The sequence below is a fragment of the Melospiza melodia genome, unplaced genomic scaffold (genome assembly GCF_035770615.1).
Source record: "Melospiza melodia melodia isolate bMelMel2 unplaced genomic scaffold, bMelMel2.pri scaffold_37, whole genome shotgun sequence".
Taxonomy (NCBI): Eukaryota; Metazoa; Chordata; class Aves; order Passeriformes; family Passerellidae; genus Melospiza; species Melospiza melodia.
This window is the reverse complement of record NW_026948690.1, coordinates 381,492-404,541: the sequence shown is the minus strand read 5'-3', so window position 1 is coordinate 404,541 and position 23,050 is coordinate 381,492. Positions and strand designations below refer to the sequence as shown.

Genomic DNA, 23,050 nt, shown 5'->3' with positions numbered 1-23,050 from the left:
TCCCCATAGATCCCAATGGGAACCCCAAAATCTCCCCTGGGACCCCATTAACCCCTCGAAGACCCCTCCCCATTACCCCAAATCCCCTCCTGGGACCCCCAAATCCCCTCAAGGACCCTCCTGGGACCCCCAAATCCTCACAGAGACCCCCAAGACCCCCAAAATGCCCCCCAAGGACCCCAATATCCTCCCCCTAATTCCCTTTCTCTCTCCCCAGGTCTCTCCGCACCATGTCCGGCTCTGCGCCCCCGAACCCCGCGGGACCCCCGAACCCCCCGAACCTTTTGGGGACCCCCTGGCCGCCCCCCCCTCCCCCGCACCGCCTGCGGGCCCTGGCGCGCTCCTGGCTGGACGAGGACGCGTCCTGGCCCGACCCCACCGTGGCGCCGCTGGGGAACGCCGAGATCCGCGCCCACATCCTCGTCAAAAACCCCGAAACCCCCGCATTTAACCCCGAAACCGCCGGATTTAACCCCAAAACCCCCGCATTTAACCCCAAAACCCCCCCATTTTTCGGGGTGCTGGCCGGCTGCCCGTTCGCCGAGGCGGTGTTCGCGCTGTCGGGCTGCTCCGTGCTCTGGAAGGTTCCCGAAGGTTCCCGGCTGGGCCCGGGCCGGGCGCTGCTGGCCGAGGTTCGCGGCCCCGTTTCCGGGCTGCTCCTGGCCGAGCGCACGGCCCTCAACGTCCTGGGCCGCTGCAGCGGCGTGGCCTCCATGGCCGCCCGGGCCCGGGGCGTCGCCGAGAGCCGAAATTGGGGAGGGGTCGTGGCGGGGACGCGCAAGGGCACGCCCGGCTTCAGGGCGGCCGAGAAGTACGCGCTGGGCGTGGGGGGCGCGCAGGGGCACCGCCAGGGCCTGGGGGCCTTCGGCCTCGTCAAGGACAACCACAGGGCCGTGGCCGAGATGGGCGGAGGCGGGCAGGAAGGGGTTAAACGGGTAAGGACCCCAATTTTGGGGTGAGAGACCCCCGAAATTGGGGAAAAAATTGGGGTAAAATGGGGGAAATTTGGGTGGGAAATGGGGGGTCCGGGCTGCTCAAGGACAAGCACAGGGCCGCGGCCGAGATGAGCGGAGGTGGGCACGAAGGGGTTAAACGGCTGAGCACCCCAAATTTTGGGGGGATTTGGGGCGGTTTTGGTTGTGGGAGACCCCGAAATTTGGGGGAAAATGAGGGAAAATTTGGGTGGAAAGTGGGGGAGAAATGGGGAGAAATTTGGGTGGAAAACTGGGGAGAAGTGGGGGAGAAATGGGGTGGGGAGACCCCGAATTTGGGGGCAAAATTTGGGGGGTTCTGGTTGTGGGGACCCCCAAATCTGGGGGGCAAATGGGGAAAAATGGGGGAAAAATTTGGGGTAAAATGGGGGAAATTTGAAGGAAATGGGGAGGGGGGATCGGGGCAATCACAGGCCGGTGGCGGAGCTGAGCGGCGGGCAGGAAGGGGTTAGACGGGTAAGGACCCCAATTTTGGGGGGGTTTGGGGCGGTTTTGGTTGTGGGAGACCCGGAAATTTGGGTGGAAAATGAGGGATAATTTGGGTGGAAAATGGCGGAGAAATGGGGGAAAAATTTGGGGTAAAATGGGGTGGAAATAGGGGTGGAAATGGGGGAGGAATGAATGGGGGGAATCCGGAATTTGGGGGAAAAATTTGGGGGGTTCTGGTTGTGGGGACCCCCGGATTTGGGGAAAAATTTGGGGGAAATTTGGGGGAAAATGGGGGAGAAATTTGGGAGGGGCTGGGGGCGTTCAGGCTGCTCAAGGACAAGCACAGGGCCGTGGCCGAGATGGGCGGCGGGCACGAAGGGGTTCAATGGGTAAGGACCCCCAAATTTTGGGTCGGGGGAACCCCGAAATGTGGGGGGAAATGGGAAAAATTTGGGTGGAAATGGGGGAAAAATGGGTGGAAAATGGGGAGGAAATTTGGGGGGACAATCACAGAGAGAGCGACAGTGGGCAGGAAGGGGTTAAACGGGTAAGGACCCCAAATTTTGGGGGGTTTTGGGGTGGGGGAACCCCGAAATTGGGGAAAAAATTTGGGTGGAAAATGGGGAGGGGGATCAGGAATTTGGGGAGGGGGCATCTGGACAATCACAGAGCAGTGCATGGGAGACAGAGGAGGGGGTGACACAGGTGAGGACCCCAAAATTTGGGGGAAATTTTGGGTGGGAGAGCCCCGAAATTGGGGAAAAAAATTGGGTGAAAATGGGGGAGAAATGGGGAAAAAATTGGGGGGGAAATGGAGGAGAAATGGGGGGAGAATGGGGGGGGATCCGGCAGGTGGGGACCCCCTAAACTGGGGGGGAAATGAGTGGGGGGACCCTTGAATTGGGGCAGTTTTGGTTGTGGGGAGACCCTACAGAATTTGGGGGGGTTCTGGTTGTGGGGACCCCCAAATCTGGGGGGGAAATGGGGAAGAAATGGGGAAAAATTTGGGGTAAAATGAGGGGAAATTTGGGGGGGGAAATGGGTCTCCGGGCTGCTCAAGGACAAGCACAGAGCGGTGGTGGAACTGAGTGAGGGACAGGAAGGGGTTAAACAGGTAAGGACCCCAAATTTTGGGGGGGATTTGGGGCGGTTTTGGTTGTGGGAGACCCCGAAATTTGGGGGGAAATGGGGCAAAATTTGGGTGGAAAATGGGGGAAAAATTGGGGAAAAATTTGGGGTAAAATGGGGTGGAGAGACCCCGAATTTGGGGGCAAAATTTGGGGGGGTTCTGGTTGTGGGGACCCCCACATTTGGGGGGGGGAAATGGGGGAGAAATGGGGGAAAATTTGGGGGGAAAATGGGGTGGGGAAACCCAAAATTTGGGGGGCAAAATTTGGGGGGTTCCGGTTGTGGGGACCCCGAATTTGGGGTAAAATGGGGGAAATTTGGGGGGCAAATTTGGGAGGGGTCCGGACAATCCCGGAGCGCTGGCAAAGGCGAGCACCCCAAAATTTGGGGGATTTTTGGGTGGTTTTGGGTGTGGGGGGACCCCGATTTTGGGGCGGTTTGGGCACGGTGGGACCCCGAAATTGGAGGTGAAATGAGGAGGAAATTTGGGGGGAGACCATGAAATTTGGGGGGAAAATGGGGTGGGGAGACCCCGAAATTTGGGGAAAATTTTGGGGGGAAAGGGAGTGGGGGGACCCCGAAATTTGGGGGGTTTTGGTTGGAGCGAGACCCCAAATTTGAGGGGAAAATTCCCAATTTTTGGGGATGAATTTTGGTGAAAATTCCCAATTTTGGGGATGAATTTTGGTGAAAATTCCCAATTTTTGTGGATTAATTTCCAAATTTTTGGGGATGAATTTTGAGTAGGAATTCCCAATTTTTGGGGGTTAATTTGGGGGTAAAGTCCCAATTTTTGGGGATTAATTTTGCGTAGAAATTTTCAGTTTTGGGGGAATCATTTCTGAATTTTTGGGGATTAATTTTGCTGGAAAATTGCCAATTTTTGAGTAGAAATTCCCAATTTTTGGGGATAATTTTGTGGGAAAAATCCCAATTTTTGGGGTGAAAATTCGCAATTTTTGGGGTAATTTTGGGGTGATAATTCCCAATTTTTGGGGTGAAAATTCCCAATTTTTGGGGATTAATTTTGAATAGAAATTCCCAGGTTTTTTTGGGGGGGGGAAATTTTGAGTAGAAATTCCCGATTTTTGGGGAATAATTTCTGAAATTTTGGGGGTAATTTTGGGAAAATTCCCAATTTTTTGAGATTAATTTGAGGGGAAAATTCCCCATTTTGGGGGGATTATCTTTGAGTAGAAATTCCCAATTTTGGGGGTTAATTTACGGGGAAATTCCCAATTTTTGGGGATTAATTTGGGGCAGACATTGCCAATTTTTGGGGATTAATTTCCGAATTTTTGTTGATTAATTTTGAGTAGAAATTCCCAATTTTTGGGGGATTAATTTTGAGTAGAAATCCCCAATTTTGGGGTATTAATTTGGGAGTCAAATTCTCAATTTTTGGGGATTAATTTCCGAATTTTTGGGGATGAGTTTGGAGGGGAAATTCCCAATTTTTGGGCTGAAAATTCCGAATTTTGGGGGATTAATTTCCAAATTTTTGGAGATTAATTTGGGGAAAAAATCCCAATTTTTGGGCATAAATTTTGAGCAGAAATTCCCAATTTTGTGGGTTAAAATCACAATTTTGGGCGTTAATTTTGGGGTCCCACAGCTGATTTTGGGCTGGGGGCTACACGCGGAAATTGGGGATCAATTTTGGGGGGGAAATTCCCAATTTTTGGGGATAATTTTGGGGTGAAAATGCCCAATTTTTGGGGATGAATTTATGGGCAAATTCCCAATTTTTGGGGATAATTTTGGGTGAAAATTCCCAATTTTTGGGGATGAATTTTAGAGGGAAATTCCCAATTTTTGGCCATTAATTTGGGGATTAATTTCCAAATTTTTGGGGATGAATTTTGAGTAGAAATTCCCAATTTTTGGGGATTAATTTCTGAATTTTTTGGGGATTAATTTCAGAGGGAAGTCCCCAATTTTGCAGATGAATTTTGGGGACAAATTCCCAATTTTGGGGGATTAATTTGGGGCAGAAATTGCCAATTTTTGGGGATTCATTTCTGAATTTTTGTTGATTAATTTTGCGTATAAATTCCCAATTTTTGGGGGATTAATTTTGAGTAGAAATCCCCAATTTTGGGGTATTAATTTGGGAGTCAAATTCTCAATTTTTGGGGATTAATTTCTGAATTTTTGGGGATGAGTTTGGGGGGGAAATTCCCAATTTTTTAGGGACTAATTTTGAGTAGGAATTCCCAGTTTTTGGGTGGGAAATTCCCAATTTTTGGGCATTAATTTCCGAATTTTTGGGGATTCATTTGGGGAAAAAAAATCCCAATTTTTGGGAATTAATTTCCAAATTTTTGGGGATAAATTTTGAGTAGAAATCCCCAATTTTTGGGGATTAATTTTGAATAGAAAAACCCAATTTTTGGGGATTAATTTCCAAATTTTTGGGGATTAATTTCGATTAGAAATCCCCAATTTTTGAGGATTAATTTTGAATAGAAAAACCCAAATTTTGGGAGGCAAATCCCTAATTTTTGGGGGTTATTTTGGGGTCCCACAGCTGATTGAGGGGGCGCGCCGGGCCGGGGGCTTCACGCGGAAATTGGGCGTGGAGTGCGCGAGCGCCGAGCAGGCGCTGGAGGCGGCCAAGGCTGGGGCCGACGTCGTCCTGCTCGACAACCTGAGCCCAGAGGTGAGCCCCAAAACATCGGGGGACCCCAAAAATCGAAATTTTGGGGGGAAAAATGGTGAAATTTTGGGGGAAAACCGGTGAAAATTTGGGGAAAAATGGTGAAAATTTGAGGGAGAAACTAAAAAAAGTGGCCCAAAATTGGGGTGGTGATGGTGGAGATTTGAGCTCTGAGCCCACGGGGGAGCCCCGAAATTTGGGGAACCCCAAAAATCGAAATTTTTGGGGGAAAAGGTGAAAATTTGGGGGAAAAAGGTGAAAATTTTGGGAAAAAAAGGTGAAAATTTGGGGGAAAACGGTGAAAATTTGGGGGAGAAAACCCCTAAAATGGCCCAAAATTGGGGTGGGGATGGTGGAGATTTGAGCTCTGAGCCCACAGGGGAGCCCCGAAATATCAGGGAACCCCGAAAATCGAAATTTTGGGGAAAAACGGTGAAAATTTGGGGGAGATAACTGCAAAAAATCGGGTTTTTTTGGGGGGTCAAATAATTCCAGAATTGATAAATTTTTTAGGGACCCAAATTTTAGGGCAGATTTTAGGTTGAAAGTCCCAAATTTTGGGGTTTTTCTTGGTGGGTGGGACCCCAAAATTGGGTGGAAAATCCCAAATTTTTGGGGTTTCTGGTTTAGGAGGGATTTGGGGGTGGGCACCCCAATTTTTGGTGGAACAATCCCAGAATTAGTGATTTTTTTATAGGGACCCAAATTGGGCAAATTTTGGGTTGGAAATCCCAAATTTTGGGTATTTTTAGTTGGGTGAGACCCCAAAATTGGGTGCAAAATCCCAATTTTTGGGTTTAATGGGGATTTGGAGGATTTGGGGGTGGATGCCCCAATTTTGGGTGGAATAATCCCATTTTTAATGGGTTTTTATAGGGACCGAAATTGGGCAGATTTTAGGTTGAAAATCCCAAATTTTGGGGTTTTTCTCGGTGGCTCGGACCCCAAATTTTGGTTGGAAAATCCCAAATTTTTGGGGTTTCTGGTTTAATGGGGATTTGAGGGTGGACACCCCAATTTTGGGTTAAATAATCCCATTTTTAATGGGTTTTTATAGGGACACAAATTAGGCAGATTTTAGGTTGAAAATCCCAAATTTTGGGGTTTTCTGGATGGGTGGGACCCCAAAATTGGGTGGAAAAATCCCAAATTTTTGGGATTTCTGGTTTAAGGGCGATTTGTAGAATTTGGGGATGGACACCCGGATTTTGAACGCCCAATTTTAAGCAGAACAACCCCAAAATTGATAAATTTTTTTCAGGACCCAAACTGGGCAAATTTTGGGTTGGAAACCCCAAATTTTTGGGATTTCTGGTTTAATGGATGAGGTTTAATGGAGGAGGATTTAGGGGTGGACACCCCAGTTTTGGGTCAAACAATCCCAGAACTGATAATTTTTTTTTAGGGGCCCAAATCAAGCAAATTTTGGGTTGGAAACCCCAAATTTTGGGGTTTTTCTCGGTAGCTTAGACCCCAAATTTTGGGTGGAAAATCCCAATTTTTTGGGGTTTCTGGTTTAGTGGGGATTTGGGGGTGGACACCCCAATTTTGAATGCCCAGTTTTAAGCGGAACAATCCCAAAATTGATCATTTTTTCTGGGGACCCAAACTGGGCAAATTTTGGGTTGGAAACCCCCAAATTTGGGATTTATCTGGGTGGGAGAGACCCCAAATTTTGGGTGAAAAATCCCAATTTTTTTGGTGTTTGTGGTTTAAAGGGGATTTGGGGGTGGACACCCCGATTTTGGGTGAAACAATCCCCAAATTTGTGGGGATTTTTATGGAAAAAAACTCAAATTTGAGCAGGGACACCCCAATTTTGGGTCCAAATCCCCGGATTTGTGGGGATTTTTATGGGGAAAACCCAAATTTGAGCAGGGACACCCCAATTTTGGGTTCAAATCCCGCCCAACCCCAAATTTTGGGGTTCACTGACATGATCCTATTTTACCGGGATCTGCACACGGATAAACTCCAAAAATGGGGAGAAACCCATAAAAATGGGAAAAAAATCAAAAAATATTTGGATAAATCCCCCCCAAAAAAAGGGGGGGGGAAATCTCAAAAAATTTGGGATAAACCCCAAAAATGGGGAATCAACAAAAAAAAAAAAGCAGAAAACCCCAAAAAAATGAGGAAAAAACCCAAAAAGGGGGGATGAACCCGCCAAAAATGGGGAAAAAAGCCAAAAAACTGGGGTAAAGTCCAAAAATTGAGAAAAAAACCAAAAAATTGGAATAAATGCCACAAAATGGGGATGAAACTCCAAAAAATGGGGATAAAAGCCCCCAAAATGGGGATAAACACCAAAAATAGGGATAAAGTCCAAAAAATGGGATTATTCCCAAAGAAATGGGGAATAAACCACAAAAAATGGGGGAAAACGCCAGAAAAATGGAAAAACCCAAAACAAAAAGTGGGAAAAAATAAAAAAACATGGGAATAAAAACAAAAAAAAAAGGAAAAAAACCCAAAAAATGAGGACATGGTGCAAATATTTGGGGTAAACTCCAAAAATTGGGATGAAACCCCAAAAATGGGAAAAACAAACAAACAAACAAAAAGGAATGAACCCTAAAAAACGGGGGGAAAAAACCCCCAAAAAATTGAGATAAAGCCCCAAAAAATGTGGGGAAACCCCAAAAATTAGGAAGAAAAACCCCAAAAAATAGGAAGAAAAACCCCAAAAATGGGGCTGTGGATCTTTTGAAATGGGGATAAGCCCCCAAAAAATGGGAAAAAAACCCAAAAAAATGGGGAAATAAACAAAAAAAAAATTGGGATAAACCCAAAAAATGGGACCGAAACTGGGCAGGGTTTGGGTTGCAAAGCCCCAAATTTTGGGTTTTTTGATGTTCTCCTCGTTTTGCAGGCGCTGCACGCGGTGGCCGCACGCGTCAAGGCCGCGCACCCGCGGGTGCTGGTGGAGGCCAGCGGGGGCATCGGCCTGGAGAGCCTGGGCAGCTTCCTGGGGCCCCACGTGGACGTCGTGTCCATGGGGTGCCTGACCCACAGCGTCCCCGCGCTCGACTGCGCCCTCAAGGTGCTGGGGATGGGGGACGGAGCCGAGGAACCCTGAAAATCCAACGTGGAAACCCCAAAATTTCACCCTGGAGCCCTGAAATCCATCCCAGAAACCCCAAAATCCAACCCAGAAACCCCAAAATCCAACCTGGAACCAATGAAATCCAACCTGAGATGAGGAGACACCTGGAACTCTGAAATCCATCCCAGGAACCCCCAAAATCCAACCTGGAACCCCTAAAATTCATCCCAAGAACCCCAAAATCCATCCTGGAAACCGTGAAATTTGGGAACCCTGAAATCCATCCCAAAAATCCAACCTGGAACCCCAACATCCATCCTGGAAACCTCAAAATCGAACCTGAAACCCTGAAATTTGGGAACCCCAAAATCCGTCCCAGGAACCCCCAAAATCCAACCTGGATTTATTTAACCTGAATAAAATCCAACCTGAGATGGGGAAACACCTGGAACCCTGAAATCCATCCCAGGAACCCCCAAAATCTGAGCAGGAACCCCCAAAATCCAGCCTGGAACCCCCAAAATCCAACCCACCAAACCCAGCCTGGAACCAATGAAATCCCGGGAACCCCAGAATCCATCCCTGAACCCCAAAATCCGCCCCAGGAGCCCCCCAGCCCTGCAGGCCCTGCCCCAGTTCCTGGGGCCCCACGGGGCCGTCGTGTCCATGGGGTGCCCGACCCACAGCGCCCCCGCGCTCGACTGCACCCTCAGGGTGCTGGGGATGGGGGACGGAGCCGAGGAACCCTGAAAATCCAACGTGGGAACCACAAAAATTTGCCCAGAAACCCGAAAATCCCACCCAGAAACCCCCAAATCCATCCCAGATACCCCCAAAATCCAACCTGGAACCAATGAATGTCCTCAGTGTCCTCAATGTGTCCCCAATGTCCCCCCAATTGTCCCCTCAGTGTGTCCCCAGTGTGTGCCCAATGTCCCCAATATCCCCTCAGTGTCCCCAATGTCCCCTCAATGTGTCCCTTGTGTGTCCCCAATGTCTCCAGTGTGTCCCCTGTGTGTCCCCAATGTGTCCCATTGTCCTCAATGTACCCTCAATATGTCCCTTGTGTGTCCCCAATGTCCCCAGCGCATCCCCAGTGTCCCCTCAATGCAGCCCCAATGTCCCCAATGCCCGCTCACTGTCCCCAGTGTCCCCAGTGTCCCCTCACTGTCCCCAATGTCCCCACTGTCCCCAATATCCCCAATGTCCCCACTGTCCCCAATGTCCCCAAACCCCCCAATGTCCCCACTGTCCCCAATGTCCCCAACCCCCCCAATGTCCCCAGTGTCCCCAGTGTCCCCAATGTCCCCTGACTGTCCCCAGCGCTGGCGCTGCTCTTTGCCAAGGAGCCGGCCCTGCTGCTCGAGGTCCTCACTGTCCCCAACGTCCCCAATGTCCCCAAACCCCACAATGTCCCCAACCCCCCCAGTGTCCCCAATGTCCCCTGACTGTCCCCAGCGCTGGCGCTGCTCTTTGCCGAGGCGCCGGCCCTGCTGCTCGAGGTCCCGGCCGCGGCCGCCGTCCCCGTGTGCCGCCGCTACCAGGACGCCGGTGTCACCTGTGTCCCCATCGGCCACAGCGGCCCCTACGGACCCCGCGCCATGGTGAGGGGACACTGGGGACATTGGGGACAGTGGGGGGATTGGGGACATTGGGTACATTGGGTACATTGGGGGACATTGGGGGGATTTGGGTACAGTGGGGGGGTTGGGGACAGTGAGGGGACGTTGCGGGGACTGGGGGGAATGGGGACAGTAGGGACATTGGGGGGTTTGGGGACATTGGGGACAGTGGGGACCTCGAGCAGCAGGGCCGGCTCCTCGGCAAAGAGCAGCGCCAGCGCTGGGGACAGTGGACACAGTGAGGGGACACTGGGGACAGTGGGGACAGTGGGGACATTGGGGACATTGGGGGGTTTGGGGACATTGGGGACCCCACGCCATGGTGATCGGACACTAGGGGCATTGGGGACGGGGGGGGTTGGGGACATTGGGGACATTGGGGGCATTGGGGGGATTGGGGGGATTGGGGACATCAAGGAGGTTGGGAACATTAGGGGACATTGGGGACAGGGGGAAAGCAGGGGGATTGGGGACACTGGGGACATTGGGGGGATTGGGGATTTTGAGGAGGTTGGGGACATTAAGGGACATTGGGGACATTGGGGGGATTGGGGACGTCGAGGAGGTTGGGGACATTAGGGGACATTGGGGACATTGGGGACAGTGGGGGGATTGGGGACATTGGGGGCGCTTGGGAAACTGGGGACATTGGGGACATTGAGGGGATTTGGGGACATTGGGGGGATGAGGACGTTAGGGTGAGGGGGACATTTCGGGGTTGGGGACAATGGAGACATGGGGGACACTGGGGGGATTGGGGACAGTGAGGGGACAGTGAGGGGACATTGGGGACATCAGGGACAATGGGGACATTTGAGGCTATCAAGGACATTGGGGATATTAAGGGGGTTTGGGGACATTGGGGACATTTGGGGACAGTAGGGGATTGGAAACAGTGGGGACATTGGAGGGACTGGGAACATCAGGGACATTGGGGGACATTGGGGACAGCAGGGACAGGGGGACATTTGGGCGTTGGGGACATTGGAGGGATTGGGGACATTGGTGACATTGGGGGGGTTTGGGGACAGGGGACAGGAGGTGGCTCTGTCCCCCGGGGTGGGCTGTGGTGGCTTTGTCTTGTTGCTGTCCCCATTGTTCTTTGTTGTCCCCATATCCTTAAGTGTCCCTGGCAGGTGACAGTGGCTGGGTCTCCTGTCCCTATGTCCCCATGTCCCAGTGTCCTCAATGTCCTCGATGTCCCTCAATGTTTTCAATGTCCCCAATGTCCCCAGTGTCCCCAATGTCCCTCAGTGTCCCCAATGTTGTCCATGTCCTTGGTGTCCCTCAATGTCCTCAGGGTCCCAGGTCTCGATGTCCCCAAATTCAAATGCCACCATTCCAGTGTCCCATATCCTGATGTACCCAATGTCCCCAGTGTCCCTCAGTGTTTTCACTGTCCCCAGGGTCCTCAATGTCCCCAATGTCCCCAATGTCCCTCAATGTCCCCAATGTCCCCGATGTCCCCAATGTCTCCACAGGTGACAGTGACCGTGGGTGGCCAGGAGGTGCTGGCCGAGCCCCTTGGGGACCTCAGGGACATTTGGGAGCAGACGAGTCCCTGTCCCTCAGTGTCCCTCAGTGTCCCTCAGTGTCCCCAAAGCCCAGTGCCACCATTCCAGTGTCCCATATCCCAATGTCCCCAATGTCCCCAGTTCCTCCAATGTCCCCCAATGTTCTCCATGTCCCTGATGTCCCTCAATGTCCTCAGGGTCCCAGATCTCGATGTCCCCAAATCCAGGTGCCACCATTCCAATGTCCCCAATGTCCTCAATGTCCCCAATGTCCCCCAATGTCCCCAATGTCCCCCAATGTTCTCCAACCCCAATGTTCTCAATGTCCCCAACGTCCCCCAATGTCCCTCAGTGTCCTCAATGTCCCCAGTCCCCCTGAGGTCCTCAATGTCTTCAATGTCCCCAGTGCCCCTCAGTGTCCCCAATGTCCTCAAACCCCAATGTTCTCAATGTCCCTCAATGTCCCCAATGTCCTCAATGTCCCCAGTTCCTCCAATGTCCCCCAATGTTCTCCATGTCCTTGATGTCCCTCAATGTCCTCAATGTCCTCTATGTCCCAGATCCCGATGTCCCCAAATCCAGGTGCCACCATTCCAATGTCCTCAATGTCCTCAATGTCCCCAATGTCCTCAATGTCTCCAATGTCCCCAATGTCCCCAATTGTTGTGGTGTGCTGTAATGTCCCATTTTGGCCTTCCAGGTCACTTCCCCAGGTGCGCCTTTACGTCTCTCCCTTCCCCCTTGCCCCCATGCTGAGTGAGTCCTGTCAGTCAGGCTTAACATTCCAGCAAGGCGTCGTGTGATTGGCCAAGTTCAAAGGATGCCCCTCAGGCCCAGGGGTCATTGGCCTATCTGGGTGACATCTTCCCCTGAGACCCTGCCCCTCTCACCTGGTTGGTGGCTCACCTGTACCTCCCCTCCCCCTGTCCCTGAGCTTAAAAGGTGAATCAGACCATGCGGCCGAGGTTCTGTTGGAGCAGTTGCTCACGTTCGGACCTCTGTAACCATGGAATAAACCTCTGGACATTAAACCCTCCAGCAGAATCCTCTCCTTTTTCTCCTCACCATCGCCTGAAGCCATTCCTCCTGAGGTAAACGGGGTTCCTAACAAGCCTGGACTTGTTCAGTGCCCAGCTGCAACCACCAGCAAGCCAAGGTATCTCTGGGGTGATACACCGCAGTTGCTGCCTTTGGCCCAGCAGCGAGGGTCAGACTGGCCCAGGCACAATCTAACTGGTAATATTGGGAGCCTTTTTCCAATAATCGTCAGAGAATTTTTCAGACCTTGTGGAAGAACGACCCAATGGTACCGCTGCAGAGGCGTTTCCTTGTTGATACTCGGAACTGAAAAGGCAAATCTCGGAGCATCATCTGGATGGAGTGGAATGCTGAAAAAACAATCCTTGAGGTCAATGACCACAAGCAGCCATTCTCTGGGAATCATTGAGACAGATGGAAGTCCCAACTGAAGCGGTCCCATGTCTTCTATGACTTCGTTGATCTTCCTGAGATCATGTAACAACCTCCATTTGCCCGATAGCTTTTTCTTGATGACAAACACTGGAGAATTCCAAGGGATGTCTGTTGGCTTGATGTGTCCCTTCTGCAATTGTTCTTGGACCAGGTCTTTCAAAGCACTCAACTTTTTCCGCTCAAGGGGCCACTGATCCACCCAAACTGGATCATCTGTTTTCCATGTCAACTTCAATGTGGCGAGTGCCGCAGTGACCCCTATTAAAAATCCATTTCGATCTTCGTGCCCCACTGTGCCAAAAGATCCTGACCCCAGACTGTGTTCGGCTTTTGGACGACAAAAGGACGAATGATCGCCGTCTTGTCTCCTGGTCCTGTGACAACGACAGAATTCTCACTTTGCAGACACAGAGAAGCTCCCCCTATGCCTGAGAGAGAACCCAATGGCGCAACCAAGCTCCAACTGCGTGGCCAAAAGAAGTACGATATCACCGTTACATTCGCCCCTGTCTCGAGCATACCTCTGATCGCTATTGTCCTGTCCCCACATGTCAATTGGCACGTGAGTGTGGGTCGATCTCGACCTATGTGCTTCACCCATGTTGTATGTACTTCAACATGTTCCTTCATAGGGAAACCTTCTTCGTCGAAGATTGACATGACCTCTCCAACCGTGTGTGGTGGCAATGCGAAAGCTCTCACAACCACAGTATTTTCCGGTACAGTCAATGGTGGACGAAGTGCTCTTGCCAACACTGTCAACTCTGTATTTTTGTCCGCTGAGACAACTGTCGAATAAACAATGAGTCCAAGAATACTGCATTTATCTTGCCCAACTATCAAGAAATCTTGTTTTTTGTATGAATCTCCGCGGATACCCATTGGTATCTCCGCATGACTTTCATCTAGAAAGCATACTAGTTTTGAAGCTGCCAATGCACACTGTGCCCCTGGTGGGAGGAGGTCTGGGTCACTGTGGAATCGACTGAGGGTTTTGCTGAGGGAATCTGCCTGTCGCTCACTGATGATTGCCCTGTCTGCTCTTGAGCCACCGCCAGTACTTGTGTCTGAGCGTGCTGGCGAGTTACGGGTGCACTGCGCTTCTCGTTTCCCAGATGCGGTAACGGATTTCCGTCCACATATGTCTGGGAATAACATTCCTTTACAGAGTGTCTTCCTCTTCTGCACCGCGCGCAAATTGGCCTTTCCGCTTTTTGCGCTGGCGTTGGTGTATGTGCTCGTGGACAATTCCTTTTCAAGTGTCCAAACTCCCCACACTTGTAGCACTGTCCTCCTGGGGAATTGCTCTTTTTCTGCATCGTTGCGAGAACTTTGTTGATGTTCTCATCCTGTTGATGGAGTATTTTTTCCAACATCTTTTCCAGTGTCTTATCCTCAGATTGCCTTTCTGAGTGTCCCTTTAACTGTTCTTCCCATTCCTCTCTTAATTCACTCTTCACGATCGATGCAACATGCTGAGGTGTCCCCACCTCCAGCATCTCTGCCAAGGATGGCCGTCCTGGCATGGCACTAATGACCCGTTGACAATCCAGGTTGGCATTGCCAAAAGCCAAGCTCTCCAAGAGAGGCCTCTTCGATCGTCACTTGTCGATCCACGGCTTGCGTGAGTCGATCGATAAATGACATGAATGGTTCTGTGGGACCTTGCCTGATGCAAGAGAACGGGACTTCTGGAGCTCCTGTTGGTGTGATCTGCAAGATTGCCCTTCGCGCTACTTCCTTGATGTCGCTTAACACTCTTCGCGGAAGCCGCGCTGCTTGTTCCCCTGGATTATCATCTGGAGGATCTCCTGCTAATTGCCCTTCTGTGAGGTTCGCGTTTGGCCCACCTTGATATCTGTTCCGCAATTCAGCAAGATATTTTCTCCACCTTTTTTCCCAGACAAGACTTTGCATGTCAGTGAGAATCATTGCCACAATACTTCGAATATCATATGGCGTGAGATCATATGTGGTGAATGTCCCTCTTAATAGTTGTTTGAAGTATTATGAATTCAGCCCAAAAGTTTGAGCCGCCTTCCCTAAGTCTTTGAGTGTCTCATGACCCATCCTTTCCCACCTTGGATTCTGTCCTTGGGCATCATATGTCACCGGCATTGTCAGATCTCCTGACCCCGGAAATAAATGCTTTTCCTTTGCCAATGCTTTTCTGATTCGCTTCCAATCCATCGTCTTCACCGGCTCTAGAAATTCCTCTTCTTCAGACTCCATTGGGAATTGCATGAATAATGGTGTTGTGGATGTCATTGGTGATTCACCGTACCTCATTTTTCGCCTTGAGGATTTCAACCTCGCTCCTAAATCCGAAAAGGAAACCCGAGGATCTTGTTGATATTTCTTTTTCACTGTATCAAATGAATGCAAGAAGCTTTCTGCTGCTTCTGCTGCTGACAGCATCCATGCCGGAACACCTTCCGATGCTGTGATCCTTATGACATCTTCCCCTTGTTGCTGTGCTTCATCTGAACTTTCATCGTCTTCATGAAATCCCAAAGTCGACGGATAATCTCTTTGCTGTGTTATCACTGTCTTCTTTGAAGTGCCTTTCTTTTTGTATAATGTTGGGAAAAATTGCTGCATTGTTGCAGTCTCGCCACGAGATGGCGCTGTGGCTCCACTGAACAGATCCGGCATGTCGTGCACGTCTGTCCTCCTGCCACTAGGTGGCACTGTCACCGGCCTCCCCAGCTCGGATGACGGAGCAAACTCGACTGCCCCTCGTCCGGTCGACTGCCGTGTTCGTGATCTCGTTTTAGACTGAGTCTGCCTGGCTTTTAATTCAGCTGAAAATGGAGCTTGAACACCCGAGCGTCTCCCTTGAAGGGAAGGGACTGGAACTCCGAGGGTCGCCAGAGACATCACAGGGGATTGGGCCCGCCGCTGCTCGCGCTCTATTCTCCACGCACGCGTGCTTTCCGAGCTGCTCCCTGTCTCTCCCGAGCTGATGTCACTCTCTCCCCCTCGTTCCACCTCCGAGTTCTCCTCCCCTCGGTCTGTCCCTGATTCTGTCTCCTCCTCTTCTGACGCTGTGTCCCTGGCTCCTCCCACCGGCATGCGCAGCCCGCCTCCCGCCGGCCCTCGGGCCCGCTCCGCGATCCGAGCTGACCTCCGCACCGGGTCTGACGTCACAACCGCGCGCCTCCTGCGTCTCACTACGGTGGCCCTTTGGGGCTGCGCAGTTTCCCCCATTTCGCCACCCGTGCCTAACGCCCCCACGCTGGTTTGTGAGTCCCCCCCCGGGTCTTTGTGAGTTTCGCCCGCCGCGTGCGTTTCTGCTACTCTGCCGGCCGGGGCGGCCGCCGCCCCCGGCGTTGCACTGACCAAAGCCGCACCGGAACCCGTGTCTCCTATTATCTCTTCACCCGCGCTCCCCGCCTGCACCGCCGCAGCCTGGCCGCCCTGCTCTGCCTCCGCCGCCGCGCCGCCATGCCCTCCGCGAGAAAGCACCCCCCCCGATCCCTTTTCTCCCCCCTGCACCCCCCCTTCCGATTTCCTGTCCGAGTCGGATCCTAATTCCGATCCTGATTCCCCTGTAATTTCCGGGGTTTCAGGGCGCTTTAGGAGTTTCCTGGGGTTTCTGGGTCTTGGGACCGGAGGATCTGATAGTATTTCCTGCTCCCTTTCCTCGAGAGCCTTTTCCCCCTGGCTACCTGAGGCCAGAGCTAATTTTTTCTCAGAGCTTTGCTCTTCCCCTCCTTCTGAGGGCCCTGCAACTTGTTGCTTCTCCAGTCTTTTTGACTGCACCGAGATACCTTCCAGCATCAACTTTGTCGGCGAGAGCAGCTTTAACGCTGTCTCATCTTTTTTTGTTGCTAAGAGATATAAATGCCTGTTGATTTCCTGCCAAAACCCTACTTCGAACAGCAGGCGCGTTTCCGAGAGTGGATAGTTTAGCCTTACCCACAACAATAATTGTTTTAATTCTTTCTTTGGGATCCCTTCTGTGTATGCTGCAGCCACGCCTTGTAAGGCGGACAAAATTCCCAGCTGTTCCTGGGACAGTGTGCCCCCCATGTTCTTTTTTTTTGACCTTCTCACCAAATCTGTCGTCAGAGCGGTCCGGAGGCTCTTGATGTCCGTCCAGCGGGTCACGAGGGATGGATCCAGGGGCGCCTTTCCTGGTTCCTTTCCAGGCTGCTCTGCTACGAACGGTCTTCGGCAGAAGCTGAGAGATGGAATTCTCAGTGACTGCTGTTTTTTGCAGACTCTCCTGGCCGTTTTTTTTTTCTTCTCTTGTTTCTTTTTTCTGGCTTCTCTCCTCAGGAGTTATCAGTGCTCTCCTGGGAATTCGTCCAAGACCGACGCTGCCCTCTCGGCTCTCTTCTGCTCTTCAGCTCTTCAGGGCTGATCCCCCCCCAAAAGGTTTGGTGAGGAGTAGCCCACGCAGCGGACGCCACTTGCCGGATTTCTCCCGGCTGATTTATGGCCTGGAAAGGCTCAGGGATGGCCTTGGACAGCGCGCGCTTCAAAGGACGAGAAGAGGCCTCAGGTTTTTTCTCAATTTTCAGTATTTATTAGTTTTTTATCTAAAAGATTTTCTCTCGGCCCGACAGAGGTCTGCACAGCATGTCAGCCATGGGCACACTGAGAGCCCCCGGGGCGGTCACCTATCTTTATACTCAAAGTTACGTATACTATATTTACCTTTTTCCCCCAGTACCTGTCACCCTTATTGATCAGTGCACTTCTAGTAATAACCAATCCCAAAGTGCCAACATCACCACAGAAGATGGAGGCCAAGAAGAAGAAGAAGAAGGACAGGACACGCCCCAATTCCTCCATCTTACTTCTCTAAACCCCCCTGTACAGAAATCCTAAACCCTGTGTTTTACACTCTAATTAACTTATCCCTTCACCATTTACCCCAGTGAAATCCTCCCATCCTCATACAGGTGTCGTCTCCTTTGCAGGATCAAAGTCCAGCCACCAGACACTTCTGGCAATGTTCCAGGACTCCCGAGCCCCCCAAGGGTGATCTCGGTCTCTCTGCACATCAGTCCTGAGGTGCTGAGATCCCACAGGCTGGCCAGGGGAGAGGTGGCAGAGTCACTGTCCCTCTCCAGTGGCACTTAGTGGCATGGTCTGTGTGACAAGGCAGTATTGGGGTACTGGTTGGGCCTGATGATCCCAAAGGTCTTTTCCAGCCTATTTGATTCTGTCATTCTGTGATAATTGGGATGCTCTGGGGCCATAGTGACACTGCAGGGCCTCATGGAACTGAGAGGACCATGGTGACACTGTGCAGGTCCACAGAACCAGGGGTCCAGTGTGGTGCTCTGGGGCCAAATGGAGTCAGGGAGTGCACTGTGACACTCGAGGTCCTCATGGAACTACAGAGGCCATTGTGACACTGCAGGGCCTTGTGTAACCAAGGGGTTTCACCATTTTGACACTGCAAAATCAAGGAGACCATTGGGACACTCCACGGCCTTTCTGACACTGCGGGGGCCCATGGAACCAAGGGGCTCCTGTGAAGCTGCAGCACCAACGAGAACATTGTGACAGTGTGTAGCCCCATGGAACCGAGGACACCATTGTCATATTTGGGGCCCAATGGAAAAAAGGACACCATTTGCTCTGCATGGTCACATGGATCCAAGGAGACCAGAGTGACACTGCATGGCCTGGTGTGACCAAGAGGCCTTTGTGACACTGAGCGGCCCCATGGAACCAAGGCCATCTTTGCAGATGTCACCAAACTGGGTGTGAGTGTTGATCTGCTGGAGGGTAGGAGGGCTCTGCACAGTGCCTGGGACAGGCTGGATCCAGGGCCCAAATCCAAAAAGGTGAGGTTTAGGAAGACCAAGTGCTGGTTTCTGCACTTTGGCCACAACAACCCCTGCAGTGCTATAGGCTGGGGACAGAGTGGCTGGACACCAGCCAGGCAGAAAGGGACCTGCAGGGAGTGATGGACATCAGGCTGGACATGAGCTAGCAGTGTGCCCAGTTGGGCAACCAGGCCAATGGCTCCTGGCCTGGGTCAGGAATGGTGTGGCCAGCAGGAGCAGGGCAGGGATTCTTTCCCTGTGCTGGGCACTGGTTGGGCAGCACCTCGAGTGCTGTGTCTAGTTCTGGGTCCCCTGGGGTGGGGAATTAGAAGAAATGTGAAGCAGGGGGTATAAAGCAAGCAAATGTGAAGCAGAGGAAATGCTCAGGGCAGTTTGGGAGTGGCTGCCAGGCAGCCCTGGCTCTGAGCAACAGTGTCTGCAGTGGGACAGGAAACTCCCAGCTCATGGGAAGAAACTTTCTGGCTGACTGCAGAGGCCACGACAAACCTGAGTGGTTTCCCTGGTGTCCCCCAGCCCTTGCTAGCCCCAGGGGCTGATGGCATTTGTGCTCCCTCAGGTTCATGTCCCCACACCAACAGCATGGGGGTGCTCCCCCTGCTGTGTGCAATGCAAACAGGGGCTCTTGAGCCAGTGCTGCCGTGTCTGTGCCTGCAAGGATGGGGCACCTGTGTGAGCTAGGGGGAGAGGCCAGGGCTGCAGAGGGGGATGTTGTTGGCAGCTCCATGAGGACGCTCTGGGACACTGCCCTGGGCTGTGCAGCGCACTGGGGATGGATCAGCCCCTGCTCTGCTGCTCTTTCCCGTATGCCCCAGAGCCCTTGCAGAGCCCCAGCCATGCTGTTTGCCCCCAGCCTGCCCACGGCCAGCCTAGGGCTGCTCAGCGGGCTTTTCTGTGCTGAGCATTGGCCTAGGTGTGTTCTTGAGAGAGCCTGGGCAAGGAGCCTGGAGCCCCCAGGGCCTGGCCTGAGGCGTCAGCGCTGCCCCAGCAGTGCCCATGGCCTGTCTCTGCTGCAGCCCCGGCACTGCCACCCCCAGGGCTGTGCCCAGCCCCGAGAGCACTCAGGACCTGCAGCAACCCCAGGCCCACCAGGGCAGCGGGGCAGGGCCACGGCAGCAGCACTGGCAACACCAAGTGCTGCTGCTGCTGGGCACAGCTGCTGGGCCAGCCCTGATCTGCCCCAGCTTTGCACACAGACATTGCTGCTGCAGCTCCAGAGAAGGCAACAAAAGGCCATCTCTGCAGAAAACTCTGCTGGGAGATCCTTTAGAGGCACCAGGGATGCAGCCCCTCATTGACACAGTATGTGGCCACAGAGAAGGCAGAAAGAAACAAAATGAGAAATGGCACAAGCAATGATATTTATCTGTGGACAATATGATGAAAGTAAAACAAAGGAAAAAACACCACAACCAAAGCAACAAAAAGTATCAAGGATGACTTTTATTACAAACGATTTGCAGAAAGTGGCCAGCATTTAAATGTTTTTGAAAGCATCCAGTCATCAGTGTCCACACTGCAGCCTTGAGCTCCTGGTTCCTCAGGCTGTAGATGAGGGGGTTCAGGGCTGGAGGCACCACTGAGTACAGAACTGACATTGCCAGATCCAGGGATGGGGAGGAGATTGCGAGGGGCTTCAGGTAAGCAAAAAAGCCAGTGCTGACAAACAGAGAGACCACAGCCAGGTGAGGGAGGCAGGTGGAAAAGGCTTTGTGCCATCCCTGCTCAGAGGGGATCCTTAGCACAGCCCTGAAGATCTGCACATAGGAGAAAACAATGAACACAAAACAGCCAAATGCTAAAGAGGCACCAACAGCAATGAGTCCCAGCTTTCGGAGGGCGCTGGTGTTTGAGCAGGAGAGTTTGAGGATTGGGGGTACATCACAGAAGAACTGGCCCAGGGCATTGCCAAGACACAGGGGCAGGGAAAATGTATTGGCTGTGTGCATGAGAGCATTGAGAAAGGCACTGGCCCAGGCAGCTGCTGCCATGTGGGCACAAGCTCTGCTGCCCAGGAGGGTCCCATAGTGCAGGGGTTTGCAGATGGACACGTAGCGGTCATAGCACATGATGGTCAGGAGGAAAAACTCTGCTGAAATGAAGAAGAGAAAGAAAAAGACCTGAGCAGCACATCCTGTGTAGGAGATGTTCCTGGTGTCCCAAAGGGAATTGTGCATGGCTTTGGGGACAGTGGTGCAGATGCAGCCCAGGTCAGTGAGGGCCAGGTTGAGCAGGAAGAAGAACATGGGCGTGTGCAGGTGGTGGCTGCAGGCTACGGCGCTGATGATGAGGCCGTTGCCCAGGAGGGCAGCCAGGGAGATGCCCAGCAAGAGGCAGAAGTGCAGGAGCTGCAGCTGCCGCGTGTCTGCCAATGCCAGCAGGAGGAAGTGCCTGATGGAGCTGCTGTTGGACATTTGCTGGGGCTGCACTTGGGGACCTGTTCATGGAGAAAGGACAGGGATAAGTCAGGAGAGGGTGCTTTGAAGCAAACCTGGGCCACTCACTGCAGACTGTCGTGCTGTGACTCACCCACCCTTGTTCCTGCTCTGGGAAAACCTTCACCCAGGTCCCTGCCTGAGCTCCAGTTGTGCTGGCTGAGTGTGCCAGGAGCAGCCAGGCCTGTGTGTGGGGACTGTCTTGGAGCCATCCCTGCCCTGCTGCTCTGGGTTTGTGGCCATGTGGCAGAGGGATAAGGCTGGATATTCAGGATTTGTCAGGGGAATCACTCCTAATGCAGAAAGGCTTTATAGCATCTGCATTCACAGTCCTATAAGACACAAATGGCAGGAGTTTGTTTTAGGAATTATATTCCTACCCACACATCATTTCTGGCATTCTGGGGTGAGAAATCCCCAGCATTTCTGCTGCACTCAAAGTTTGCCACTGCGAGATGAGAGAGGCAAAGTATTCCCTGTGGCTGACGGAAGGTGAGGGGCTGGATGGGCTTGTTCCCAACTGCCCTGGCTTTGCACCTTTGGCTGAAATCAGAGCACAATCACACTCCTGGGTCAGCCTGGGATAAACAAGACCCTGCCCAGAGCAGAGGGATCCCTGAATGTCTCACCCTCTCTAAAGGTCTCTGGGCAAGGTCTCAGCACCCCCTCCTGCCAAGGACACTCACAGCTCCCTTGGCAAACCCAACAGCATTTCCTCAGCTCTGGCAGCTCTGCCCTTCCCCATGGGACATTCAGGGAACTCCCAGAGGCTCTGGCACAGATTTGCACCCAGGAGGGCAGCTCAGAGCTTGGAGGGGCACAGCAAGGAGATCCCTGGCTGTTCCCATGATGGGATCTCAGGGAGGGGGCTCAGCTCATTCCCCTTTCCCATGGACTGCTTTGCCCACAGCCCCACAGGTGTGAGGGAAGCTTGGACACCCCATTCCCATGGACAGCCCTGCCTGGCAGGAATGCCAAGGGCAGTGCCTGACTCAGCTGCTGCAAATGCCAGAGCCTCCCTGGGAGCAGCAGATAACAGGGTCAATATCAGGGCAGGGCAGAACCAAGAGAAGATGTTGTGGTGCTGTGCCTGAGAGGGCAGGGCAGAGACAGCCGGGCACTCAGGACAGTGTTCCCGTGCCCAGCTGTGCCCGGCACCTCCCACACACCAACAGTGCCCTCATCCTGCCCCCAGCACTGCTCTCTTCAGCCCCCTCTCCTTCCCTGAGCATCTCCCTGGGCCTGGACATGCCCTCCTGAGAGGAGCCTTGTCCCTGCCAGCGCTCACAGAGCCCATCCCAGCCTGTGTGCCCTGGCCGGGGCCCTACAGAAACCTACCTGTGTGCAGGGCCCTGGCTGGGGCAGGCTCTGTGTGCAGCTGGGCAAGGGCAGCTCAGGAGAGCCCTGCTGGGCCCTGCAGAGGTGATGCTGCTGCTGTCCAGGGCTGAGGAGTGGCTGAGGGCCCTTTGGGAGGCTCCCAGCAGAGATACTGACCAGCTTAAGTCACAGTTCTGGAGTCTGTGTAAATGTTCAAACATTCCTTTGATGATCCTTTGTGTCCCTTTCAACTCAGAATATTCTGTGAATCTGGGATTACAATTCCTGTTCTGCTTCTCTCATCCCTCTGTTTTCTATAATCCAAAGAGAAAAAAAAAACCCTTGCAGCAGTGTTAGAACAGTAAAGTAAAGTAAAAGCCAGACACTTATTGGAAGCTTCCAGGTGTCCCAGTGGGAAAGGGCACACTCACCTCCTGATTTGAACAAATTATTAAGGTTGATAATTAGGATATTTAACAGGAGCATCCAAAAGGAGATTCAGTTTCCCTAGTTACACACCCCTGGGTCAACCCATTGGCGTAGGTCCAAAGGCTTCTTTGCCTTCATTTTTTATAATGATTGCTCATATTCTGCTCATTCTCAAAACCCAAAATGCTCCTATATGTCC

General features: G+C 52.2%; 1 protein-coding gene across 1 annotated transcript; it reads left to right on the top strand.

The window, feature by feature from the left end:
* The first annotated feature begins 230 nt into the window (after window positions 1–230).
* LOC134434444 (nicotinate-nucleotide pyrophosphorylase [carboxylating]-like) lies at window positions 231–13,987 on the top strand. The gene is made up of 6 exons (XM_063183099.1): window positions 231–926; window positions 5,080–5,211; window positions 8,081–8,251; window positions 8,968–9,013; window positions 9,713–9,858; window positions 13,979–13,987. The coding sequence occupies exons 1-6, from the start codon at window positions 231–233 to the stop codon at window positions 13,985–13,987; spliced, it is 1,200 nt and encodes a 399-aa protein (XP_063039169.1).
* Window positions 13,988–23,050: the final 9,063 nt, after the last annotated feature.